The sequence below is a fragment of the Passer montanus genome, unplaced genomic scaffold (genome assembly GCF_014805655.1).
Source record: "Passer montanus isolate IOZ18808 unplaced genomic scaffold, ASM1480565v1 scaffold115, whole genome shotgun sequence".
Classification (NCBI taxonomy): Eukaryota; Metazoa; Chordata; class Aves; order Passeriformes; family Passeridae; genus Passer; species Passer montanus.
In genome coordinates, this window is record NW_024358167.1 from 42,309 (window position 1) to 66,816 (window position 24,508).

The following is a 24,508-nucleotide window of genomic DNA, read 5'->3' on the forward strand; positions in this document are numbered from 1 at the left end:
TTTGAACATGTATTAATTTGGAAACAGCAAAATCAATTCTTTAAAACAGTTCTGCAGTACACATTTAATTGTCTGTTTATTCCAAATGCTTCTAAGGTAGAAAAGAAGCTTAAAGATTCTTGGCAAATACATGGTACTTGGATAGAAACCCAAGAATTTTAACAGCTGTTTTCTGGAGAATGTCTTGGCTTTTCTTGTTCTTGGTGATTTATATCTATATGGGCAGTTTGATGTCCCCTTTTGCTGATTTGTGGTTTTCAGTTTGGTCCTCTAAGGCGGTGTGGCTTTGTAAGTGTTTGGGTCACTCCTGTCACTGCCAGGACAGTGGGACAGAGGAGGGGACAAGGGAAAGAAGCTCGGGGTACTTCAATGTTTGGTCTTTTTGAAAATTTTTGGCCTTTTGAATAGGATTCAGCTATTTTATGGTTTGACATAACATGGATTTTAAATGCATTAGAAGGATTGAGTTGCTGCATGTCTCTTCAGAGCACAGCCACTAATTTCAATTAAATTTGGAGTGGGTGGGAGGTGTCCAAAAGACAAATTCCTGCAGTTTTTGTAAAGGTAGCTAACTGGCCAAAGTTACTGTCTTAACTCTCTTTCTCACCCCTCTTCTACACATTCTTCTAAATAAAAGCAAGAGCAGGATTTCAATTGTTGTTAGGTGTTAGAGAATCCACACAGAGTTACAGAACAGTAATCCATGGAGAACCAAGCTTCATTGTTTCCACAGCTTGTGGAGCTGCTGGAAAAGACAAACAGAAGGGGACAGTAAGTGTGCAGCAGTCTCAGTTGGCCAAACACTACAAAGAGAGCTTTTATCAGTGTATCAGCATGGCAGCAAAGACTTCTGATTCTGTGGTTCCTGAAAACAGAAATCATGTTCTGGTTCTGGAAGAAAATCTTCATCACAGTTTAAACTGGAGCAATTATATTCCCAGGAAAGGCAGCAGGAGGGACAGAAAAATGGGTGTTGTACCTTCTCAGAAATCCCCACAAAGCAGCTGATCACATTTGATGGCTCATGATGTGTTCTTGCAAATTCATTATTTTTAAAGTGGGGTTGTGCCCGACTCTTCCAAAGCCACATAATCCATTTACTGCACTGACAGAGAGCAGTCTGTGTTCCAGTCACTGTTCTTGTTCTCTGGGTCAGGAGGAGGCTCCACTGCTGCCTTCACACTCCCTGGTGGGTGAGGGCAGAGGGCTTGGTGCACTCAGCCTCTCACCCTCGGGCAGCAGAGTGGGAATGCACATTGATCATAAGTGGAAATATGGTTTTATTGATTTTACTTCTAATTTAAGAAGCAGTTTATTTGTATTAATTACTTTTGAAATTTGACAGCTAGTTGGGAGCAATGATTCATTTACTGGGGAAAAATTCAGCTCGTTTGAGGTTTCAGGTTAAATTTGACACCTTCAGATCTGATTCTCCAGTGCAAACTGAGCTTTATTCAGTGCTGATGGCAAATGGAAAATTTCCAGTTAGCTAATAAATATAACTATCAACACTTTAAAACCAGAAAGGAGATCCAACCTTTAAATAAAAGGAAAGCCTGGTGAGTCCTACAGCCTTATTAGAAGTGTCTTTCAAGAATTAAAATGTGGGGATTATCTTAATGATGAACAGATTACTGGAAAAAAGCCATGTAGGAGTCACTTAAACCACAATTTTTCATGTTAGTGCTAATATATTAATTTAGTAAGAAATTATATTCTTGTGATCCTGATAGCAAAGCTGGTATTAATGTGGCCTTTTGACTTCCATCTGAAGAAAAAGAGGAAGCCTAAGGACCACATGAACTTTCAATGATAAGTGTCACAGCTCCAATGTTTAATTACAATGGCAAATTATGCAGAAAGGGACAGTGGGATTTTGTAAAACATCTTGTTTATGTGAAGGCCAAGGATGTATCTCTTCTGAACAGTGAGACAGCAGCAGTCTACAGGGTGAAATGCAGAAAGGTACATCTTTGGGATCAAAAGAAACCCAGAAATGATGGACCTAAAGGTCTGGTAGTCAGCAGATTATTTGTGGGAGGGTGTTCTGGGAGGTAGGTAAGAATACAGTTGAGCAGTGGACTCAGAACTCACTGTAGGCTGCTGCTGGAAGGCACATCCAGCTTCCCTCCATCCTTCTGCCCTTGTTTGCCACACTTGGTGCTCTTGCCAATGTTGTCTGCAGCACTTAACTTTTCAGAAGACTGTATTCTGAAATTGTGAACGTTTTATTTTTCAACTGGAAATGGTTCTTAGGAAGGGACCAGGAAGAGATAGGAAATACCTGAGCCCCCATTAGAGAAGTAGTTATTTAGAGGGGTTTGCTGGCATACCTGTCCTTTTTGACACAGGTCAAAAAGGAGGCACAAACTCAAGAACAAGGGGGGGTTGGGGCAGGACAGGATGGAATCTTCATTTGGGTCAGTGAAGGAAAAGAAGCAGAGAGGGAAGGTGGTCCCTGACAGGGAGGTGTCCCAGCTCTGGCTGAACCTGCAGTCCTTGAGCCACAGTCATGAAAAGAGGAGGAGAGGAAACCCCTCTGCATGACCTGGGTTCTCACACTGGGCCTGTGGGAGGAACCAGCCTCCTGAAATTGCAAAGGAGAAGCTGGGAAGCTGATTCCAGCATGGCCTAGAGGTGAGAGTGGCCATGGCGTTCTGACTGCTGAGGAGCCACTGCTCTGTGAACTTCACCTGGTGCCTCGAGACACCAGGGTGGATGTCAAGACAAGCAGGAATTTTGTCCTGAATAAAGGGAAAGGTCCAGAGAGGAGAGGTAGATTTGGAAAGATGCAAGAGCAGCTGTAGTACTGAATGTAGGTGGTAGTGAAAGCTGGCCTGCATTGTTTATTGTCAGAGGGGTTTGTCAGGGTGGGATATAACTACATTTTTGAATAAGAGGGGACTCGCATATACTTAAAATATTAGGAAATGAAAAGTATCACCTAAAAAGATAATACTGATGCAGAAGTAAATACAGGCAATTGGGAAGATACGGATTTTGGGAGTGTTCTGGGGAGTATGGCTACACACATGCATTTGTCTTGTGACTGGGCTTTGGGCTTCAGCAGAAGTACAGGTCTTTACAGGCCTTTCTTCTGCCCACATGGTGTTTTTATTATTGTAGATTGGTTTAAGAAATTAGCCAGAAAATGGCATCATTTTAATAACTTTGAAGATGAGGGTATCTTGCTGTTCTAAATTGTTTAAAGGTGTGATTTGTGAAACTGTGATCGGCCAAATTCTGGATTAAAAAAAAATATATATAATTACAGTTTAAGATTGCTGTTATAAAACCTGGAGAGCTATGTCTGTTGGTACCTCACTGGAGAGATTAAGAGAAATTTCATTGTTGTATTTACAGTAGTTTTTAACTAGCCCTCTGCCTCATGACTGCTGTCAGCTGTTCACAGGTAGGAGGAAAATTCTTCCATCTTGATGTGAGAAGGGAGATTTTAAAGCAGGGCTTTTCTTGCTGTTCAGAGACTTTTCAGAGCATTCCATTAACCATAACTAGAAATTAAATACTGGTTGGTTGTGCCTCTGCCTGCTTTGCTCCTGTGAACTGTCAGTGGGGTGCAGTGAGATAGAATTGCCCCTGTACCCTGACTCTGGGCCTCGCTGCCTGGGAGATGTGCATCTCACAGCTCTCCTACAGTATATTTTATGTGTGTATAAGAATCAGACTTTCAAAGGTGCTCTTTGTTGTCCAAGCTAAAAGGATTAGTTGTGATTCAGTTTTTAGAAAATCCTCTTTGTGAGAAGTCCAGGACAAGTGGAAAGTCCCTACAGGAATTGCTGCACACACAGCCAGGCCAGGGTTCTTGGTGGAGCTCACTCGGCCTGAGCTGCTCACTGAGGCCATGCAGAGCTGTGGGCAGGATTGGAGAGAGAAATGGAAGGGTAAAAGCTGGACAGCTCATGGGTTGAGAGGGGCCCCGTTTAACAGGGAAAGCAAAAGCTGCACATACAAGCAAAGGAAACCAAAGGAATTAATTTGGCTCTGCCACAGGCAGGCAGGTGTTCCACACCTCCAGGGGAGCAGGGCCAACACTGGTAACAGGGACTTGGGAAGACAAATGTCCCCCCTTCCTCCCTCTTCCTCCACTTTATATACTATTTGTGATGTCATGAGGTCTGGAATATCCCTTGGGATGGCTAAGGTCACCTGTGTCCCCTCCCAGGCACCCTCAGCCCCTCCCTGGCATTGCCATAGGAGGGGCAGGAAAGGCCCTGGCTCTGTGTGAGCTCAGCAAGAAGAGACAGACCTCACCATTATCACCTGTGTTCAGCACAGACCCGAACACAGCCCTGTACCAGCCCCTGGGAAGGAATTAGCTCTACCCCAGCTGAAACCAGCATGGTCTCTTACTGTGTTTTCTGATACCCAGGAGGATTTCAGCTGGCATCAATACCAGTGTATTGTCAAAGGCGGGGTGCTGTGAGAGCTTGATGTTCATCTAAAAAAAAAAAATTACAGGAAAGTGATTTTTAGCTTTGTCATGTGAGAGAATGATTTGAACTGGGTTTAGAGGATGTGAGAAAGGAAATTGAAACACTTTTCAAGGTCACATTGGAGCTCGGAAGCTCTGCAGGCTTTCTCACCATGTCATTGATGCAGACAGCCCTTGGTGATCCAGGGTCTCTGCCAAGCTCAGGCATCAGCCTTTGTGTTCTGTACAGAGAATATTCTGCAATTAGCAGTGCCCTGACCTTCCACTGGCCAGAGTGACAGTCCTTGGACAGCACATTTGCCATAGCTGGGACAGGTGGAGAACTGGAACTTAGGACATGCACTTGACTGAACATCCCCTGCTGGTGTAAGGCAGGGCTGTGAGAGGAAACAAAAAACGAGCTGCTCTGGGTGGTACTGGAGTATTCTTGAATTTCTAATTGTGCTAGGTGAACTTTCTTGAAGTTTTCTCTCTGTGAATAACTAATTGACATTTTAGATGTTCAGTTCTTTTCTGTGTTTATGCGTTGTATCCCACACTTGTCACCAAAAACTGGTGGACACCTGCATCCAGAGAAAGGGACATTGTCACAGGTTTAGTCTGATGGCTAATTAGAAATAACCTGGCCACAGAATTTCATGAAGTCTACTGAAGCTGAAAGTAGAAACTCAGTTTTTTATTTACTCAATATGTTTTCAAATCCATTGCTTCTTATTAGAGATTTCACTCAAAACATGCAACAGAAACATAAATTAAATTATGTTTTCTGTATGTTCCTATAGATGATTTTACAACTAAGTTGGACTTGCTCAAATTAGACATTTAATGATATTTATGAATGATTTCCCCATTTAAGACTGAAGTTTTTTCATACTTTGTGAATTGTGTGCACCTAAAGAGGAATGTGAGAGTTACATCTTGGTGCTAAATATGTGTCATTGTTGGTTTTTTCCATTGGTAGTGACTCTTAAGCCCACATGGGGTTTCCCAGTGCTTCCTTTTGGGCTGAGAGTAGATACTCAGTTTTTTATTTACTCAATATATTTTCAAATCTGTTGATTCTTATTAGAGATTTCACTCAAAACATGTAAGAGAAACCTAAATTAAATTGTTTTCTGTATGTTCCTATAGATGATTTTACAACTAAGTTGGACTTGCTCAAATTAGACATTTAATGATATTTATGAATGATTTCCCCATTTAAGACTGAAGTTTTTTCATACTTTGTGAATTGTGTGCACCTAAAGAGGAATGTGAGAGTTACATCTTGGTGCTAAATATGTGTCATTGTTGGTTTTTTCCATTGGTAGTGACTCTAAGCCCACATGGGGTTTCCCAGTGCTTCCTTTTGTGGACATAAAGCCTCTGTGTTTATTTGTTAATTTTTTTTTTGAGTATGTGGTGTGTTCCTGTGAGCCATGGTTATTAATTGACAGATGAGTTACACTATGATGGCACTTAAAATGCACAACGTGTATTTCTGAAAGCAGTCGTTGCTATAGCAACTTTCTAGTAGGTCACTGGCAGTGTTGTGTGAGTGTGTGTGTATGATTTGGCTGTTAATGCAGACTAATACTGGTAGAAAAATGAGAAATGGTAGAGTCAGAAAGAAGGTAGCCCTTCCCCCCTCCCTGTCCTGTCCCCTCAAAACAGCGTAAGAGAATTTTGTGGAGAAAATGCTTACTTAGGATATCACATGTATTGGCAAGAAACTGGCTATCATCTTCTATAATTAGATGCTTTCTTTCTATTTATGCAAAGATTATTAAAAAAGCCTCCAAATGGCCTTAATCTGACTCTGCTTTTTCTTCAACATCTTTAGAGTTTGTTTAGGAAAGAAATCCATACCCAGCTGATCCAAAAGCAGCATGTTGTATTTATTGAGCATTAACACCTATTTTTGAAGTACATTTGTAGAATACACTGAAATTTTGAGAAACTGGGGGTGGGGGGGGGTGTTCCCTCTTTTTGTAAGATCTTTCAGCAAGGTCCAATGCATTTCTGTGGCAGTTTAGGGCAGTGCACATCTCCTGGTCCTGTTCTCTCCTGGTTGTTCCTGTTCTCCCTAGCCCTGTGCTCCTGCAAACAAGGAATGAGTGAGTTCAGGGAGCTGATCCAAACACAAACAACTGGAAAACAGTTTTTTAAATTGCTAGATGACTTCCTGGATTGTGCAAATGGGCAGAAAGCCAAGTGCCAGTACAGCCATGGCAGGGAGGAGCCACGGTGCCTTATGTTCAGGGCAGTGGATTGTAGTGGCTGGCATTCCCAGACATTCATTCAGATGTTACTTCCTACTGACTCTGTTTTTGTTTTGCTCTGAAACTTAGCTAAAACTGCTGTGCAGAGGACTCTACCCCAAATTCTTTGCATTTGTGTTTTTCTCTGAAGTAGTTCTCTTCTCCTGGGTTTTTCTTTACTATTTAATTTTTTCTGCTCTGTTTAGAGAGCATTCATATATCTCTTTTAAAGTGGTAAACCTATACCTAGGCCATTATTTTGGGTCTTGAATTAACACTACCTTAAGATAACAGAAAGTTAATGACTTACGGGAGCACATTCTGGATGGTGATAAATGAAAATAATGTAACGTGTAGGAAGTGTACTATGATACTGTAATCTAATAGATTTTTCTCAGGTTATATATAGTGTGGAGTGTTTAATGTGGACTTTATGTGTTGCCTCTTTTGTTCTGCAAAAGCCATGAAGAAGCTGTGCTGCATTTTCAATTGAATCAATATGGTAGAATTGCTGTGCTGCCCGCATGGGAGCAGGGAGGGCAGGAGTGGATCTGCTTCCTCCTCCTCTTCTCTTCCAGTGTCCCCTGTGTCTCCATTCACTGGTTTGCTGGGAGTACCCAAGCTGTTGTAAAAAAAAAAAAAAAAAAAAAAGAGAGTAGGAACATGTGGTCAGGAGCAGGAGGAAAAAGCAAGGACTGCATTTTAAACAACAGCAACCAATCAGACTGGCTCAACCATTGTATGAAACTTCATCCCAAAACCCTATTGGAAAAGAAAATGTCTGCTCCATGTTGGTTTGGGGTTTTTTTAATGATTATTATTCTTTGATATGTAGTCATGTTCTCTGTGTTTTGAGAACTTGATTTGTGGAACTTGTATTGGTATAACCCCTGGATAAAAAAAAACTTCCTTGATACTTTTAAAGTATTCAAATGATTGCTGAATGCTATATTAAATATACTTGTGTATACTGTGTGCTCTGGAACAGCCTGCTCTAACTTTGCCTCAAGGGTGAAGGCAATGCTTATAGATTAATGTTTACATTTATTTGAATAATTTGTAGGGAAATGGAGGTAGGGCCAGGTACAAGAGAAATGAAAACCTGTGTCTTCCTTGTATTTTCTGTAAGGATTGTTCCTAGAGGAAATATTCCCTTAGTTAACTTCTGGGGTTACAATTTTGAGCTAGCATTTGCTCTTGAGAATCTCATGGGAATTGAGAATCTGTTTAAGGAAATGCTTCAAAATATTCTCACTCTTGCTCTTACAGCCTGACAGTTTCAAATATCAGTTACTGGATGTATTTTCATTTTATGTAGCTGTGTAAGATACTGAAAGTCCTCTGCCTGTTTTTCTGAAGCGCAGAAGAAAGTGTTTGCAAATTCTTCAACATTTAAAGCTGTGTGGTCTGTTCCCTTCTCTGCAAAAATGGAAGCCATGAAGTCTCACAGAGGGAAATATCCTCTGTGTGGATCAGCTGCTGGAATTTCCCCCCTCACTGGAGAGCCTCAGCTTCTCTTTTCCATATCTTCTGTTAAGTTTCACTCAGTCTTACCAGCAGTGCTGAGAGAATTGTGCTTTTTCTATTTCCAGCCTCTTATATTTCATGGTAGAGGACTATTCTCTTCTCTTCTAGATGAAGTTCTTTTCTCACCTGTTAATTTTTGTTGTTTTTCCTTAGCCTGTTCCCAGGAAAGAGGTTTGTAAGGCTGTGTGTGTGGAAGCAGAAGGCTGGTACTGTTGGAGACCATCACTGTAGCTGAGCAGAGAAGTCTGTGAGTAGCAGTTCTGAAGTTCCAGATGTTGAAGGCTGTGCTCTGAACACTGACCTTAACTTCACCACTCTGTCCTGAATGGAGCTTTGGCCTTGCACGGACACAAACCAGGCAGATGCCTCTAAGCCCCCTGCACATTTCTAAACAAGTTTTGGTTGTATCAGGGTAGCCTCAGGATCCCACATTTCCCCATTCTTGAGTCCCTCAGAGATGTTGGTTTGTGGCTCTTGGTTTCATCTCTTAGCCTGCTGCCTGTGAGGAAGCTCACTGCAGCTACTCTGAGTTTCTTCTGGTGATTAATCCTTGGATTCTTTCCTCAATTCACAGTCAAGGTTAGCTATCCTTGGGGATCAGGTGGGGAAGAGGTTTGGTGTCTTAATTATTTCCTACAGGAGGGTATCGGGTTTAGGTTGCTGGCAGAGCCCATGTTCCATTTTCCAGTACCACAGGATTTCCTCTCTGATTGGGTGTCTTTAGAAAAATAAAGCACTCTGGCAGTTCATCCTAGAGTTGTTGATAGTGTCATTACCAACATCATGGAGCAGCCTTCATCTGCTGGCAGCCTTTCCAAAGGGAGGCAAGATCTTTCTTGTGTCTCTTTTTAAGTGGTCCATTTTGGCTAAGCTTTAGCTAAGCTATTTCATTAGGCTGAAAACTGCTGCATTAGTCCAATGAATTGTTTTAGTAAATATTCCCCAGATCAAAAAATTCTTCCTTATCTAGGGGGAAGGACTGCTGTCAGTGTTACCAGGAGAAAGTATTTTTGGCTAGGCTTTAAAGTTGGGAGCACAGAAATGAATGATGCTTGCTCAGACACTGTCACACTAATTCCAGTTTTTGTCATCTACTTGTCAAATAACTCTTCAGAAATAAAAAGAGATGTTTCTGTATTTCTGTAAGCAGTGCAAGATACAGTTACAAAAGAAATCATCAGTGTTTGCAGTTTAGAGTATCCAAGTAAATTAGTGATAGTGTTGAAGTTTGAGTTGTCACCATGCCTTCAAAGTAAAGTATTTGTATTGAGTCAGGAGGGAAAAGACTCAAAAGGACAGTGAGGAAGATGGTGGGAAATCAGCTGTAGTGTGGTCAGTGCAATTAGCAAAGCCCATTTTGGTGATGCTGCACTGCCTGAAATCCACTGCTCACCTGTGTCCTTGTGCTCTATGCCTCCATTTTTAAAAAACAAAGAGCAAGCAGTTCTGCCCTCCCTAGCTGGTCTTCCTAGGGTTTTTGACTAACCAAAATTAATCTCTGAATGATAAGAACTTTTTTTCAGGATTATTCACTGAGCTAAAATAAATCTATTTTTTCCCCTCATGTCTCAATCAAGAAAGGCTTGTAGGTACAGGTAATGTATTTTTTAGGTCAATTGATACTGCTGTGAAAAAGTAGGCAAGCTTCTGGATCACACTGCTTTAGACTGAAATAAAGCTACAATCCTGAAGCTCACTACAGACCGAAAGCAATTCATTGCTGTGAGCTCTGCTGAGGTGTGGGGAGGCATTGCCTGTGGGGTAGAGAGATAAGTTATAGGGGGGGAGGAAACTAATGTGGGATAAAGCCACTTTCCCTTTTGAGTCAATTATTGAAAATGAATATGAGTCTTTATTTTCCAGCTGTGCACCTATCTAAGTGTTTCAGATTGGGAGTGAGAACTTAGGAATGGGATGGTTTTGTTCTGGGAAGTGTTCTGGCAAATAATTTCCTCGTTTGCTGCTCGTCCTCTTGCTGTTCACCTGTGTAGTGTTGGAGAAGCCATTGGGCTTTGGGGAATTGTGTTAGCCTCTGGATTTACATTTGAATTTTGGTTGCAGTATGAGTTCACCTGGGAAACATGCTTGCAAGGCTTTTTATTCCTAGCTCCAGCATGGTTGTGTGTGTCCACTGAAAAAATGTGCTTTCCCTCATGACTTTGCTGTGGTGTCAGGTTGTTTTAAGGTTGATTGAGAAGAAATTTTTTAATGTATGCTGTTTCAGTGAAGGATTTGACTGTACTGCTCCTGCAGGTCAAAAGCTGTGCCATGTGTACTAATGGAGCACGTTCTGTCGGTGAGGTTTGTTCAGCAGTGCTGGTAGGTTTTTGTGTGAGGCAGTCTTTGGAAGGTTCTCTTGGCTCAGTGCAGTGCTAAGTGCTCTCAGCACACACCCAGGCTCTTGGGGCACTGCCTCCACTTTATGGCTTGTTTGAGTTTCAGGTGGTTGGCTTTGTGACAGGAGGTGCTGGCCTGGTGGACAGGAAGCCAGTCTCAGTGTAGGCTTTGGGAACGGTGTGAGAGAGGTGTGCGATGTTTGGTGTCACACACGGGATGGCTTTGAACGTGTATGAGTTTTCTGAGGAAAAATACATGTCACCTGTGTGCTTCAGAAGAGTAGGCTTGGTTGTACCTTTATAATCTTCATTGAAGAATGAGCCCATGAGAATTTCAGCCTGTTTATGGTCTCATCCACTGCCTTTAGACTGCAGCAATGTCAGGTTAGGATGGATTTGGGCTATTTAGCAGCATGTGGACTCTAGAGTTATTATTCTTTAAGTTCTTAAGGCAAAATATGGTCAATGGGAAACTGATGACCTGACTTAGTGAGGTTGTGGTAGCATTGATGGTTTGATGGAAGGATGATTTAAATTGTGTAGTTCATAGATGCAGTGTAGTTTGTCTTGAGTGGTGAAGAGGGGAACACTCTAATGTGTTCTGATAGGGTTTTTTCCCCATTTGGTCTCTTTGGATTAACAACCTGTACAGCCCCTTGGTCTTGGGGAACACATAAGAAAATTCCTGGTAGAGGAGAATACTGTTGATTCATTTACTGGAGGAGAATTTGAAGCGAATTTTAATGAAGAAGAACCAAGTTAGAGTTGCCTGCTTGTTTTGCTGTTGACAGGGTTTGAGATTACTCACAGCTTTTTCTTTGGTGTTTGGGGCATGGTAGCATTTAGGGCTTGGGTGGTTTTTTGCCTGAAAGGCTGCAATTGTGGATTGGTTCAGAACAGGGATTGTTGCAGTACAAGATGTAAATGGAGGCTGTCTGGTTTGATATCAGGTTGAATTTTTTCAAGAAGTTGTTTGGGTTGGGAAGTAGAGGGTGATGGTGATTCTGTAATTTTTGTATCTATATATATAATGATCTTTTTATTATAACCTAATCATTTATGGTCTATCTCTGCTCTTTTTTTTTTTTTTTGCTCTTGTTCAGTTTTCACAAACTCTTTTTTAAGATGAGCTTTTCAGGTGTTTATAATTCAGGTTCTCTGGCTAGTGAGTATGAGAAGGATATGGAAATTACTCCCTCTCTCTGGAACATGTATACTCTGTTGATAGTCCCACAGAATGTCAAGAATCAAGAGTCAAAAAATCTGTGCTACCGTGCCCTCTTTTGAGAAGTCTCTTTTATGCTAAAGCAAATGGGTTTTAAAAAGAATAATTTCCAGAGTTACTTGGGCTAAAAATAATCAACAATGGAAGAAAAACAGCTTTCTTATGTTTCCTGTTGAAATTTTTTCCTGCTTAAATGAAAAGCATGAGTGGAACCCCTGTCCACTTAATGCTAGTAAAAATGGTTACTAAAAGCAAGGGTATTTAGACTGCCTCACTACAGAGAGATAGCATTATGCTTCTTATAAAATGCTTATTGGGTATTTACTAATCCCTTCTTTAAATGCAACATCACTTCTGAGCAGCTTGAAACATGAAGTATTTAATAATTTTAAATACCCACATACCCTCATGTACACAAAAAGATGATATTTGGTGAATAAGGAGCTGTAGTGGAACAGATGCCAATTAGCTGCATCAGGTTGAGGGTTAAGCTGAGCCTCCAACCTGTTGATAGGCTGTAGTACAGGGATCCATGGGGTTTTGTCACTGGAGCATTGCTGAATTCCCTGGACTCAGAAAAACTGGTGCACCAGGATCTTTCAGTTCCTGAACTGATAGCATTCAAAGACTCAGCCTAAAATCTTTGTAAGGCTTATCTCTGGGGTAGATGTGAATACTGAGCAGAGGCTTTCAGTGCCTCAGTCACTCTGAGGTCATGGCCAGAAATCTTTGCTGTTTGAGGGTCTTGGATTGGGACACCCATCAGCAAGGCTGTGGATCTTGATGGGTCTGGCAATGAAGGAATTGATGGAGGTGTTCCTCCAAAGCTCAGAGTCTGAGATGTTGGCTTCCTGAGGGATCAGTTCTGAGGTGGGAATCCAGTAACACAGTCCTCAACACCACCTCCTTCCTTTGAAGAACCATTATGTGTTTGTGTTCTTTTGAGGAGAATATTACAGGTGCCCATCAGCAAATTGGTGGAATATTACATGATAGAGTGCTCCTACATTTTCTTCTACTTGATACATACAAGTCTCTGTATTAACCATTAAATATTCTTTCTCTTAGCAGATAAGTTACTATTTTCGTGACCTTATTTTCATCTAGCCTTTGTGCACTTCCCCCATACGTTCAAATGAGTACCAGAATCACTCATTTGCCAGAGTTTTTAATTTATATGTGAATTCAAAAATGCTTGTTTTCTTTTATAATCTGGAAAAATGTTCTGCAGTTCCTTTTGGCTTGTCTACTCAAAGTTCCCCATATGAAAAGAAAATAAAAGACAAAGAGAACAAAAATGTGAACCATTCTGAGAGTTTTTCCTTTTTTCCAGCATTCTGCATGTCAGGCTTTGCTTCCTTTTTGTGAAAATTGGTTTTATTGTTGGCAATTTTCCAGATCCAATGAATAATAGAGCACCAGATGTCCACTGCTGAGAAAAATTACAGATGAGTAAACACTTTTCTGAGGTAGCATAAAAATCTATTAACAGTGCTTCTGGTGTGCCTGCAGACAGTGTGAGCTCCTGGCCTGCTGTGCTTTGTGCTGCACAGAGACAAATCTCAGCCTCTGTGGCCCTCTACATGTCTGATTCTACCAGGGATTCCTGCCTTCCTCTAGATGGGGATTATTTTCTAGGAATGAGCATTCACTGCCGTGCTTGAGTGTGATTTTAATCACTGGATTTAGTTTTAATTATTGTCCCACGAGTTTCATTGAAGGTGAAAGTCCCAGAAACATCAGAAGAGATGGGGGTAAGAAAGGGTATAGAGATTTGGCCTAGTCCCCAGCCTTTCCCTCCAGCAGGCACAACTCTGGTTGTGCCATGTTTTCAGACCCAAAGCAGGCTGTGTCCCAAAAGCCATGTCTGCTTTTTCCCAGCTGTTTCAAGATCCTCAGAATAAGCTTTCACCATAGACTTTGCCAGTTGCACCTGACAAATATGACCCATCTACTTGGGAAAAGCAAAAATATTCCGTGCTGGGTAATTCACATTTGATTGAGGAAACTATTGGAGAGCTTCTCTGGTCCTTACCTGGTTTGTGTGTGTCTTACCTGAGTTTTCCTTGCTGCAGTAAAACCTATTGCTTGTGTGTTCCCACTGAGAAAAACTCTTTACTGTCCCTCTCCATTGCCTTTGCAGCAGTTTTTATATATGGGAAAAGAAGTCATCCTCTTTCAGTCTGGTCTGTGTCCAGTTGTACCCTGCTGTTGCTTTCCTGAGCACAGGTGTGTTAGAGCCTCCTGCAACATTGGCTTGGCCCACTAAAATCAGCTGTGCAAGACCTTGAGAAGCTTTTGGTTGTTTTAGTGAGCTGAGTAAGGACCAGCTGATCAGGATGGGAGAAGAGCTTTATTACCTTGATAACTTTAATTGTCTTGATAACTCACACTTAGACTGTCCCTTTCATTATTCAGTGAATTTACAAGTTTTTATTAATTATTCAGTCTTTTATTTGGAGGATGACTTGACTCTGCCGTTTCTACAATAAACAAAATCTCTCTCAACTTAAAACTTGATCCATGGGGTTTTTTAATAATTCCCAATGCTCTTGCACCATCTTAAAAAGGATTGAGTTTATCTTCTCAAGACTCCTAAGGTTTGGAAATACAAGTGCAGAGAACCAGAAGCTTCAAGAGTCCATCTGTTCAGTCTCACAGCCTGAGGATAGTAGAAGTAACTTAGAGCCCTTTTTATTTTGGTATTTTGTGTTCAGAGCAGGTAGGCATGAGGCTGGAAGGTATCTGATGTTATTATAATGGACACATGGGAAGGAGCAAGTAGTTAATTTAGGCCTTAATCATCCAGATATTGGACTAACATTAGAAGTCAGTGCCTTAACTCTTAGTCTTGTGCAATCTGCTTATAATTTTTTGCCCTATGAGCGATGTGGTGCCTGTAGCCCCCGGTGATCTCAGCAACAGTTATGAATGCTCAGTGCTGCAGAAAATCAGGTCAAGTGTCTCAGAGTGTCCACAGAGGAAGGAGCAGTTATGTCTGAAGAGTCTGTAAGAATAACAAAGCTTGCTTTCATATGCTCACTTCATCAAATTTACGCTTATTTTAAAAAAATTGTAATTAAAAATTGAAATGATAACATTTCTGTTCTTCAGCAAGCCAGATATACAGGCAATTGTTTTCATGAAGCATTGATTAGTATTTTTAGTATTAGCCATCCTAGGCATTAGAAAAAAACAGTATATGAGAATATATTTAAAAGCTATCAGACTAAACACTGGAGATCAAACAATTGTGTGAGTGATGTGTGACATTTAAATTAATTATGCTGCTATAGCCATGGTTAAAGGATTGTATCAGCTTTCCTGTGTGATCTTAGTGTCAGTGCCTTAGCACAGACCTGCACAGTACAGGAATTAGCTGCTACCTTCTGGAAATGTAGCAGAAGATACAGAAAAACTGATTGGTTTTGGCAGCTCACACATTTTTAGAGACAGAAAACTAAGTATAGAAATGTGGTAGCATGGCTCGGATGTTTTTGTCACGTAAGGATTTTATTCCCAGCTCTGGAAGAAGGGATTTGTGCAGCCTTTCAGTGCGAGGTCTTGCTTTTGGAATGTTGAGCAGCACAGAATAATTTCATGTGCTATGATGTGACACTTCAGATGATTTTTCTGGCTGACTGGGCAGGACCTGTCTAGGCTGAAAGCATTTGGTGAGAGGAAGCAGCAACAGCTGTTTTGCCTGTAGAGTCAGTTCTGCATGTTGGTGCAACTGAGGAAAGAACTGCAATTGAAAGCAATTTAAATAGACAGCTAATGGTTGCCACAAGATAGTTTTTGATCCCACAGGTATGGGTAAAATGTCTGGTGATACCTGTAAAGAATGGAAGAAAAGAAACTTCAGTCGATGGTAATAAGCATCTGCTAAATACTCCAGTTTTGTGTACAGGTCTTCACTGTGTACATTGTATTGAACTTCACATCATCCCAGTGTGTCCAGTGCTCCAGTCTGCCCAGCTCCCCCCAAACAGCAGCACAAACATCTGGTGTGTCAAACAGCTCTGCCAGGTTTTGGATTTGACAGTGGTGTGCCTCTGCAGGCTGGGAACTGCAGGTTGTACTGGGATGGCTGACAAGAACAGCAGAGGCACGCTGGAGAGGGATGTGGGGTACTGCTAACAATATATCCTGGATGATTTTGATGGGTGTAGAAAGTGAAGCATGGCCATGCTGTGCTAGCCTAGTTGATGCTGGTTTTTCTTCCTTCTGTCATGGTTTGACTGGATTAGGAATGATGCAAACCACATAGTGAGCTTGCTATGCACCATAAGTAGTGGAGGAACTCTATAGTGCTCAGTGATAATTTTTCTATCACTTGGGCTTCAAATTTTGGTTTAAGTACTTACTAGAATGTGATAGAGTGCAATATATATTGTACATGGAACTTAAATGAAATTATTTTAAATATGGGCTGAATGAGCATGCTTTGTTTGGCCTTAAATGATGCTGTGTGCTTTCAAAATCTGAGCTGGAAGTGGTGATCTAATTTGGCTCTCAATCAAGTGGCTGTAGGGTCAACATGAATTAATATGTTTCAAGTTCCAAACCATTAGAAATAAAGCTCATGCTTATAGAATATTTAATCCAGAGCAAACAAAAATTCCTGAGTGTTGCAGAACACATCATGGTATTTGGTAAATTTTTTACAAGGTTCGTTCCTGATGATTATTTTTCTATTTCTGCAGGATTTAGAATTCATGTTTGCAATTTCTAGATACTATTTTGACTTTGCAGATGACTTTGCAGATGGGTAGCTGGGCAGGAGGGGTTTCTGTAGTCTACCCAAGACATTGGATAAAGCAGTGAAGGCTACAATTAATGTGCCTGCATCTCATCCTCTCTTCTCTGTCACCTGGTTGATGGAAGCTCTGCCTGGGCGTACAGTGCAGGATTGTTGTTTGTGCTGATGCTAATACCTTTTCCTTGCAGTCAGATGCAGGCTTTGGGCAAGAATATTGAGGGGACCAATCTTGTCCCTAAACTAAGAAAAACTGGAGTTTTCCATGTCTTGTTTTCTTGTGCTGTGTGGGAGCATGACTCCATCACATACTCCAGCAGGGAGCACTGAGGGAGGGAGCAGAGTCATTGGGAGTGGGAAATGAAGGAAGGGGGTAAAGGCATGACCAGTTAATTGTAGAAGACATTGCTTCATTTGTGTGAGCTGTTTGACTCTATTTTGCACTTGGAAAGGATATGGTGACTTGGTCAACAAGGGAAGGATTTTGTATTAGAAGTCAGCCTAATTAATGCCTGTTATCTTTTGTTTTGAGTGCCTTCTAGGCAATAGAAATAATAATGTAGTAACTGCTAGATTAAGTAGTTGATTTTCTTTGTTATTTAACTTTTGGTTCGACTTTATAAGATGTAGGTACCTAGTCCACAATAGAGTTAATTTATCTTGATTTGGTTTTGTTGCTATCAGAGAGTTGCTTGGAAGGACTCTGTCAGGATGTTGTCAGTCTTTTAATTTGTTTGGTTTTTGGCTAAAATGGGTGGATTACTTCAGCACCAGAGAGGCAAACAACCTAAGGAAAACTGCAAAAAAGTGTGGGTAGCTTTGTGTTTTAGTAGAAACCACAGGAAATATTGATGGAATGCATGTATTGGATTCATTGTTGTAAAATCCTGGAGTCCTTTTAAAACGGAGCTCATTATGAGATTGTTATTGAAGAAACACTATAATAAACCAAACAATCAACTAGAAAATAGGTTTTTTATAAAGGCAGTTTTATATAATGATCATTATGTCTGCCCTGATTATTGTGCATGCTTGGAAAACAGGTAAAAAAGGGAAACATTTACTTGTTTCTCATTGTATATTTGAACTAAATTGTGTCTTCTACTGCCTGCTTTATATTCCTCTGTAGGTAATTTTAAATGGACCAGCATAAATTTATGTCAACTTAAAATATAGAGGTGCAGGTTCAAAAAGCTGCAAAGGTACAAAGGTCATTATAACTGGGATTGAATGAAAACATCAGACTTTTTTTCTAAACTAAAAGAAGCAGTTAACTGCATGTTAAAGACTGTATTGTGTTTATTATAGTTTAAATAACTTCAAATACTGAATTATGAAGTATTCCTCCCCCTGTTCTGTTCTCCAGGATGGGTGACAAAATAGTTAAATGCCTCAAGCTTTCAGGATGTTTTTTTAGCAATGACTTTGTTCTCAGGTGGAAGGAGAGAAAGAGGGAAAGTTTGATTTTCCTGGTTATGAGAGCTTCATCTTTCAGAAAGAGGTATTTCTTTTATTAAAACCAGAAAAACACAAAGGTTCATACTTGTGTAGTCTACAAGGATCAATGAATTTTCCACAGTTGTCAAACAGTTCTTGTATTTTGTCACACAGTGGCTGTATTAATACAAGAGTGTAGAGGGGTAAGTTTGTCTTCTGATGGTCCGGTCCGAACTTTACCACAGAGGGGTGGCTCCTTCCAGCCCTGTTTTGCAGTTTCCTGTTTAGCATAAGGACAAGGAGAAAGCAGCACAGGCCCTTGCAGTTCCCTGGTGTCAGGTTTTCTGAGTCAGCTGCCTTGGTCCTCTCTTCTGCTTCTGGCTCTTTACACGCTTCACTCCATACTTCTAAGTCAGGACTTTGCTTTTCAAATAAGCTATTTCTGAGCAAGTATCCTGTTCCTTGTGTGTGAGAGCACTTCCCTAGAGCAGCTGAATGCTGCTGATTACATCTGAGCATGCACAGCCAGCAGTTGGGTAGGGTGATCAGGTTCAAAAGGAAAATTGAAAAAAGAAATCCCTCGTAGCAGTTGTGCAGGATGTGCCTAAATGTCTGTGGAAGATACCTCACTTGGAGCACACATAAATTTCCTTGAATTTCTTTAGAAGGCTTTTCTGGAAAGTAAGATTGCTATGAATCCTGCTAGAATTAGATAATCTGAAGGTCTGAAATGGGTAGGTTTCCTTTGACATCCAGCTAGCATAAGCATGTGTGTATATGTGAGACTGCTTATGTGAGTACAAAAAAACCCCAACTTTTTTCTTCAGTCTTGTTTCAGTTGTAGTGAACTTCTGCATTTCAGAGATGTGAACATTGCCTTTATTTTGTCATATAGGAAGTCAACTTAGAATTTAATTTGATCTAATGCTGTGTTTGTTTATGGTAAATTCTTAGCAGTGTCTGAAGTGAATGCTTTATGTTGTGGACTGGATCTGTCATTGCCCTGTTAGGAGCAATCAGATCCTTTAAAACTCAGTAATGAACAGTGTCTTTAATAAAGAAATGCTCATGGAAATAGCACAAATAGCACAGATGACATTTTTGTTCAAGAAGAACTCAGATTAACTTCTGTCTCATAGTGAAACTGCAGAGCTTTTACACCAGCCTAGTGTGTTGGCCCCTTCAAAGCATTAATGCTGGAGTGGTGGTTTTGGCCCCAAACAGACTTTGTTTGTTAATGTGTTTGGTAACAAAATGGCTTGCTAATTGTATGGTATTGAGAGCTTTTACACCAGTCGTGTGTGTTGAATCCTTTAAAGCATTAATGCTGGAGTGGTGGTTTTAGCTCCAAACAGACTTTGTTTGTTAATGTGGTAACAAAATGGCTTGCTAATTGTATGGTATTAAAAATGTAAATTTCATGATAAGGCACTGTAAGTGAAACTGTTGGTAGCACAAAGCAGTAAGTACTGGAAGAACTAGTTGTATGCAACTGTGAGTCTAATTGGAACTGTAATATGAAGAGGCAAAAAAGTCTGTTCATTCTGTACAGTTGGTAAATAAACACTGATGTGTGTGTGTGGTAGGATGGAAATTGTAGTTTATATGCTGTACCGGTTTGTTTGGAAGAGAGCACTTCCATTTAGATCCTCTATTTGGTGCAGGTTATATTACCTCTTCCTGGCTGGATTTTCCTCCTGACTTGTTCAAAGCTGTTAGTGAACAGGGAAAAAATGCCATTGAGAGGAAATTAATATTTAAATAAAAGAGTTTGAACATATCTCATGTTTTAAAAACACACAGTTGAGTCCTTGGTATTCCTTGCCATTGCTGAACTGCAGCGCTCCATGCAGCTCTTCATATTAGCCCAGAACTTGTAAAAGGGGAGACTGAAACAAATCTACTTAGCTTCTCCAGAACTTGCTTTTTCTAGAAGATGAGAATGGCAGTTCTGTGTTTTATTACAGTGAGGATTATTGAATCCGTCACATTGTGCCATTATTTAGTGGTAAAGTCACATCTGCTGCCATTAGTCAACTCCTTGGTTAGTCTTTTGGGTAGAGAAATGTTACTAGTGGGTGTAGTGACACCACAGATGCAGTCTACTTTATTATTTAAACTTACAACTTCAATTTCATTAAGTTAAAATACCTTCTGCTGCAGTTAGACCCTTGCACATCTTCTGACTATTTTGTGAAATTCAGTCACACAAAGCTGAGGGTCTGATTGAATAGGTGTAGTGCCATTTAACACACAAATATGTGGTAAAGAAGTATGGGAGGTAATGCAGAACATTTTTAAAAAAAATTTTCGTTATTTTATTTTAAGTTACCTAAACAGAAATGTAAAACTGAATGCAAGAATGGGATTAAGCTATTTTGGGTCATCCATTCTAAAGTTCTTGTGGTTTAATAGTGATGCTACTTCAAAATTGACCTTTTTTGTTGACAGCATGTTTTATTCAATGTATTGCTATTCTGGAGTCACATCTAAAAATTTTTTTCTCTCTCTTACAGACTGGACTTTGACATTGTTTTCATGAAAGAGGTTTCCAAGTAGTTGTCTTGTAATAATAACTTTGAGAAGAAGTTCTATGTAGCTCTTACTTCCAAGAGTGCTGCAAAAATGATTACTTCAGATTTGCCAGTACTACAGTGAGTATACGCTTCTCTCTATATTTCAAATCTTGGCTTTTAAAAAGGTTGAAGTAAACAGAGAGGTGATTGTGAGGATAAAGCACAAGCTTGGAAGAAGTGCATGTTAGTGTGACTGTTCCAGGCCTCCTGTGTTTTCATGTGCTGAAAAACTGTGTAAAAAACCTGCAAAACACTTAATCTAAAAAATATTTCTTTCTATGTATGAAGATTTAATTTTGCTGTGCGAAGCAAAACAAAGTCTTTGCTACTTTATTCTTCTGAATGTTGTGTGATTTCAGCAGCATGTATTGGTTTTGATCATAATGGACCACATAGTGTATTTCAGTTGTGTACTTTCTCACACCATGTTGTATATTCCAGTTGTGTATTTTCTTACAATGAGCTGAATGTATTGTGCAAAAAGCCTTTGTCTGCTGCAGTTGAAGACAGCAAGTGTCATGAACATGTTTTGGTCCTGCTGGGAAATAGGAATGGCTAATGCACATGGGAACATGGCTGTGTTTTGATAAAGTGAGCTACTGGGAAGAACAGAGTGAAAATCTATAATAGGAGGAGCCAGAGAGGGAATCAAGTTGAGTTAAGAAGAAATTTTGGATATTGGAACCTGCTTCTCCCTTCACAGGGCAGGGAGAGCACACAAAGTGAGGAAGCTCATGGGGTGAGCTAATGACAGGGAAATCAAAACAGACTAAATGGACTTGGCTTGGAGAAAATTAATTTATTGTTAATTAAAAAGGGTTTGGATAATGATGAGAAACAAAGGCAAAACCTACCAGGTGTTCCTTCTACCCCTGCCCTTACCTGAGTTCACCTTCAACCTTTCATCCCACCCCATCCCCTCATGCCCCGATGGGGCTGCCCAGCCCACGCCAGCACCAGCTCCCCTCACACGGAGCTGTCCCTCACCGTCCCCTCACACGGAGCTGTCCCTCACCGTCCCCTCACGGAGCTGTCCTCCACCATTCCCTCACCGATCTGCTTCCCCCATTTCCTGACAGAGCTGTCCCCCCGCTATTCCCTCACAGAGCTGCTCCCACCATTCCCTCACAAGGCCTCCCACCGTTCCCTCACAGAGCTGCCCCCCCGTCCCCTCACAGAGTTCCCTCTGTGACCACCCTGCTGCCATTGCCAGGCACCTGCACCAGGTACATTTGGTAACTATCTAATGTTAGTTTATTTTTGCTTGGAATGTTTTCTAATTTTATTTTTTTTACCTCAGGGTGTGAAGGAACCTCAGTTTATTGGGGTTGGGTGGCATTCCAAGCTAAGATTTCTAGTCCTGTTATTTAAGAAACTGAATGGTTGGACAATTAAAAAAAACTTATCTGCCCTTAATAATAGCATGCTTTGCATTACAGTTTTTGCTTGTATTTTTAAAACCGCTTCAAAAAAATGTAGTTGTGGATGAGTACAGGCTAAAGCTGGGGATGACCTTGATGGGCAGCACTGAGGGCGAGTGTCAGCCTGAGGGGGTTCTTGGTAGCTTAGGGATCAGTTGTGGAAGAACATTTTCTTGGTTCATATTCCTGGATTTGCCATATTCAAGAAGTGAGGGAATGTTTGTGAAATATTCCAAGAACAAAAAACTAGGAGAATCTGTAGTGGTGGGAAAGGGATATTTGCATTCCCACTTCAAGAACCCAGATGGACTTAAAAAGTGAATTGAATATCACAGAGTTTAAGGTTAAAAAGGGCATATTAATGGATTTGGTTACTCTACACACCATCTGAAAAACCTGAGGGATGTTAAATACAGCAGCATATTCCTTAGTCAGAGCCACTGGTACTAAGCAAATCAAAGAGTGTAAGAAAACATTAATGTTGTTTTTTCTGGTAAAGTTGGGAATCATTTAATGCTACTCTGTGAAGTGTTGGTGAGATGTCATCCTCAACAATACATGTAGTTGTGATTGCTTATGAGCAAGAGGAGGTCTTTCATTTTCAAAGAACTCAGCATGATTTGCACATAAAGGTTTTGGGACTCTCCTGAGGGCTCAGAACATTGGCTAGTGTGGATGAAGTATCAAAGAAAGTGATAAATTCTAATTCAGAAGGTCCCAGTCAGGCTTCCATCGGGAAGAGTGCTGGCTAAGGGTGAGGAAACCTGAAACAATTTTTGGGCTATGGGGTATTAGCTTGACACATTTACAGATTTGGGAAGACACAGTCCAGTTTTCCGCCAAGGTTTCCTTTCTAGCTCTTAAATGAATTATTTGAAGGATTGTTATAATCTCCCATTCCTGTGCTTATTTTCTATTTCTTTTTTGTAATGTTTTGTAATCTTCTTGGCTACCTTCTTTAAACAAACAATCCTAAAGCCAATTTGATATGTCAATATATGTTGCTTAGGACCATATAATATATTCCCTCCCAAATTCTTCTTTGTTGAGGGAACATGAAAGGACAATCTTTAACCTTTCTAGATTCATAGGAGTGGCTTCGGAACACAGTGAAGACAGGATTTCACTTATTGGCGTTTCAGATGTTTGGAGAAAACATCTGGTGTATTTGATGTCTGATGGACAGGTATGAATCTTCTCTCAATGGCATGACTCATGTTTGGTCCTTAGATTTTTGAAGATCAGCCATGAGAACTGATTCATCCATGATTCATGAGCCTGTGCATTTAGCCATTTTTCTTCATGAATGCTTTTTTTCACAAGGCTGAATCTGGTGATAGCAATTACTGAATTTATCTCTGCCAGAATGTTGAGCCCCTCAGCAACAGCTACAAAAACTTATAGAAGTATTTTGGTTCCTTTTTGTTTTACAAAACCTGAAACATAAACACAGGTTTTTGCTGTGGTATGTTTTTAAAGGGGTATGGTGTATAAACGTTATATCTAGGACTTTGTGGAATAGTAGAAGAAAGGTAAATTCATTTTTGTTTGTGTTACAGAGATGTGGAATTTACTGTGTTAATGGAAACATGTTTTTCAGAATCATGATGTGATAAAGGGCTGTCCAGTAATCTGGTAATTCTTCATTAACATGGATAGCTTCAAAGTTGAGTGATTATAACTCTGGAATAAGATCTGGAGTTTTTAGAAGAGATCCTGGAGTTGCTGCCTCTTTCCTAGGATGCTTTAGTTACCACAGAGACCAGAAAGCAGAGCAGAGTACCTGAGCCCTGAAAAGGGGCTATCACTTGTCTCCTTTGCTCTGCTCACCCTCATCTTGTAGGTCCCCCCGCCTCTGTCAAATTCTCTCAGGTCCCTGTCATTTCAAAGCAGTCTTAAGGGAGGAAAGGCTTAGCTTTAGGCACTTCCACCTCTCCTTAGATCAGGCATGTTTCCTTAGGCCCAGATTATCTTCGTCACAACAGCTTCAGGAAGGATAAATTATGACTAAGCCCAAGTTTCCCCCTCAGGTGCCTAGTCACACACACGTGGAATGAGGATAGGATGATTCTGGTCTATTAAGATGTGGATAATTGCCACCAGATAAATTACTTCTTAGCAGTTCTGTGACATGTGTAGGGAATGAGGGAGATGGATGCTGGCCAGCTGCTTCTCTCACTGAGTGTTACAAAGTGACAGGACTGCAGGCAGGCAGGAGATGCTGTACTGCTGCTCTGAGTTCAGAAATAAGAGGGAAAGGGGCATGTGTGTGTACCCAGAGCAGCTGCAAGGCTGACAGGAGCAAGAGGCACTCCCTCCCAAACTGAAAGGGCTCACAGCCACCCTGGAAGGACCTTTTTGTGCAGGAGCTGGATGATTCAAGCAGAGTTCCTTGCTGCTTGAAATGATGTTTATTTTAATATGAAACTAGCTGAAGACTGGAGGTTGTCCTTGATCTTGTCTCCCTGCTCCAAATAATGTGAGGATTGAAGGGAACCTAGTTTTTGATGTTTTCCCCTTGCTCCTTACATACA

The 24,508-nt window shown here is 40.7% G+C and overlaps 1 protein-coding gene across 4 annotated transcripts in view; it reads left to right on the forward strand.

Annotated features, from left to right (window-relative positions):
* The window catches only part of STAG1 (stromal antigen 1), a 149,031-nt gene that overhangs the window by 8,472 nt on the left and 116,051 nt on the right, over positions 1–24,508 (forward strand). For 3 of the 4 annotated variants that reach the window (XM_039696878.1, XM_039696881.1, XM_039696879.1), the window contains exon 2: positions 20,494–20,631. In XM_039696878.1, coding sequence (XP_039552812.1) covers positions 20,603–20,631 — 29 coding nt within the window. In that variant the 5' untranslated portion in view covers positions 20,494–20,602. Of the gene's footprint in view, positions 1–8,446; positions 8,468–20,493; positions 20,632–24,508 lie in introns of those variants that run through there. The other variant, XM_039696880.1, reaches the window with a different exon arrangement.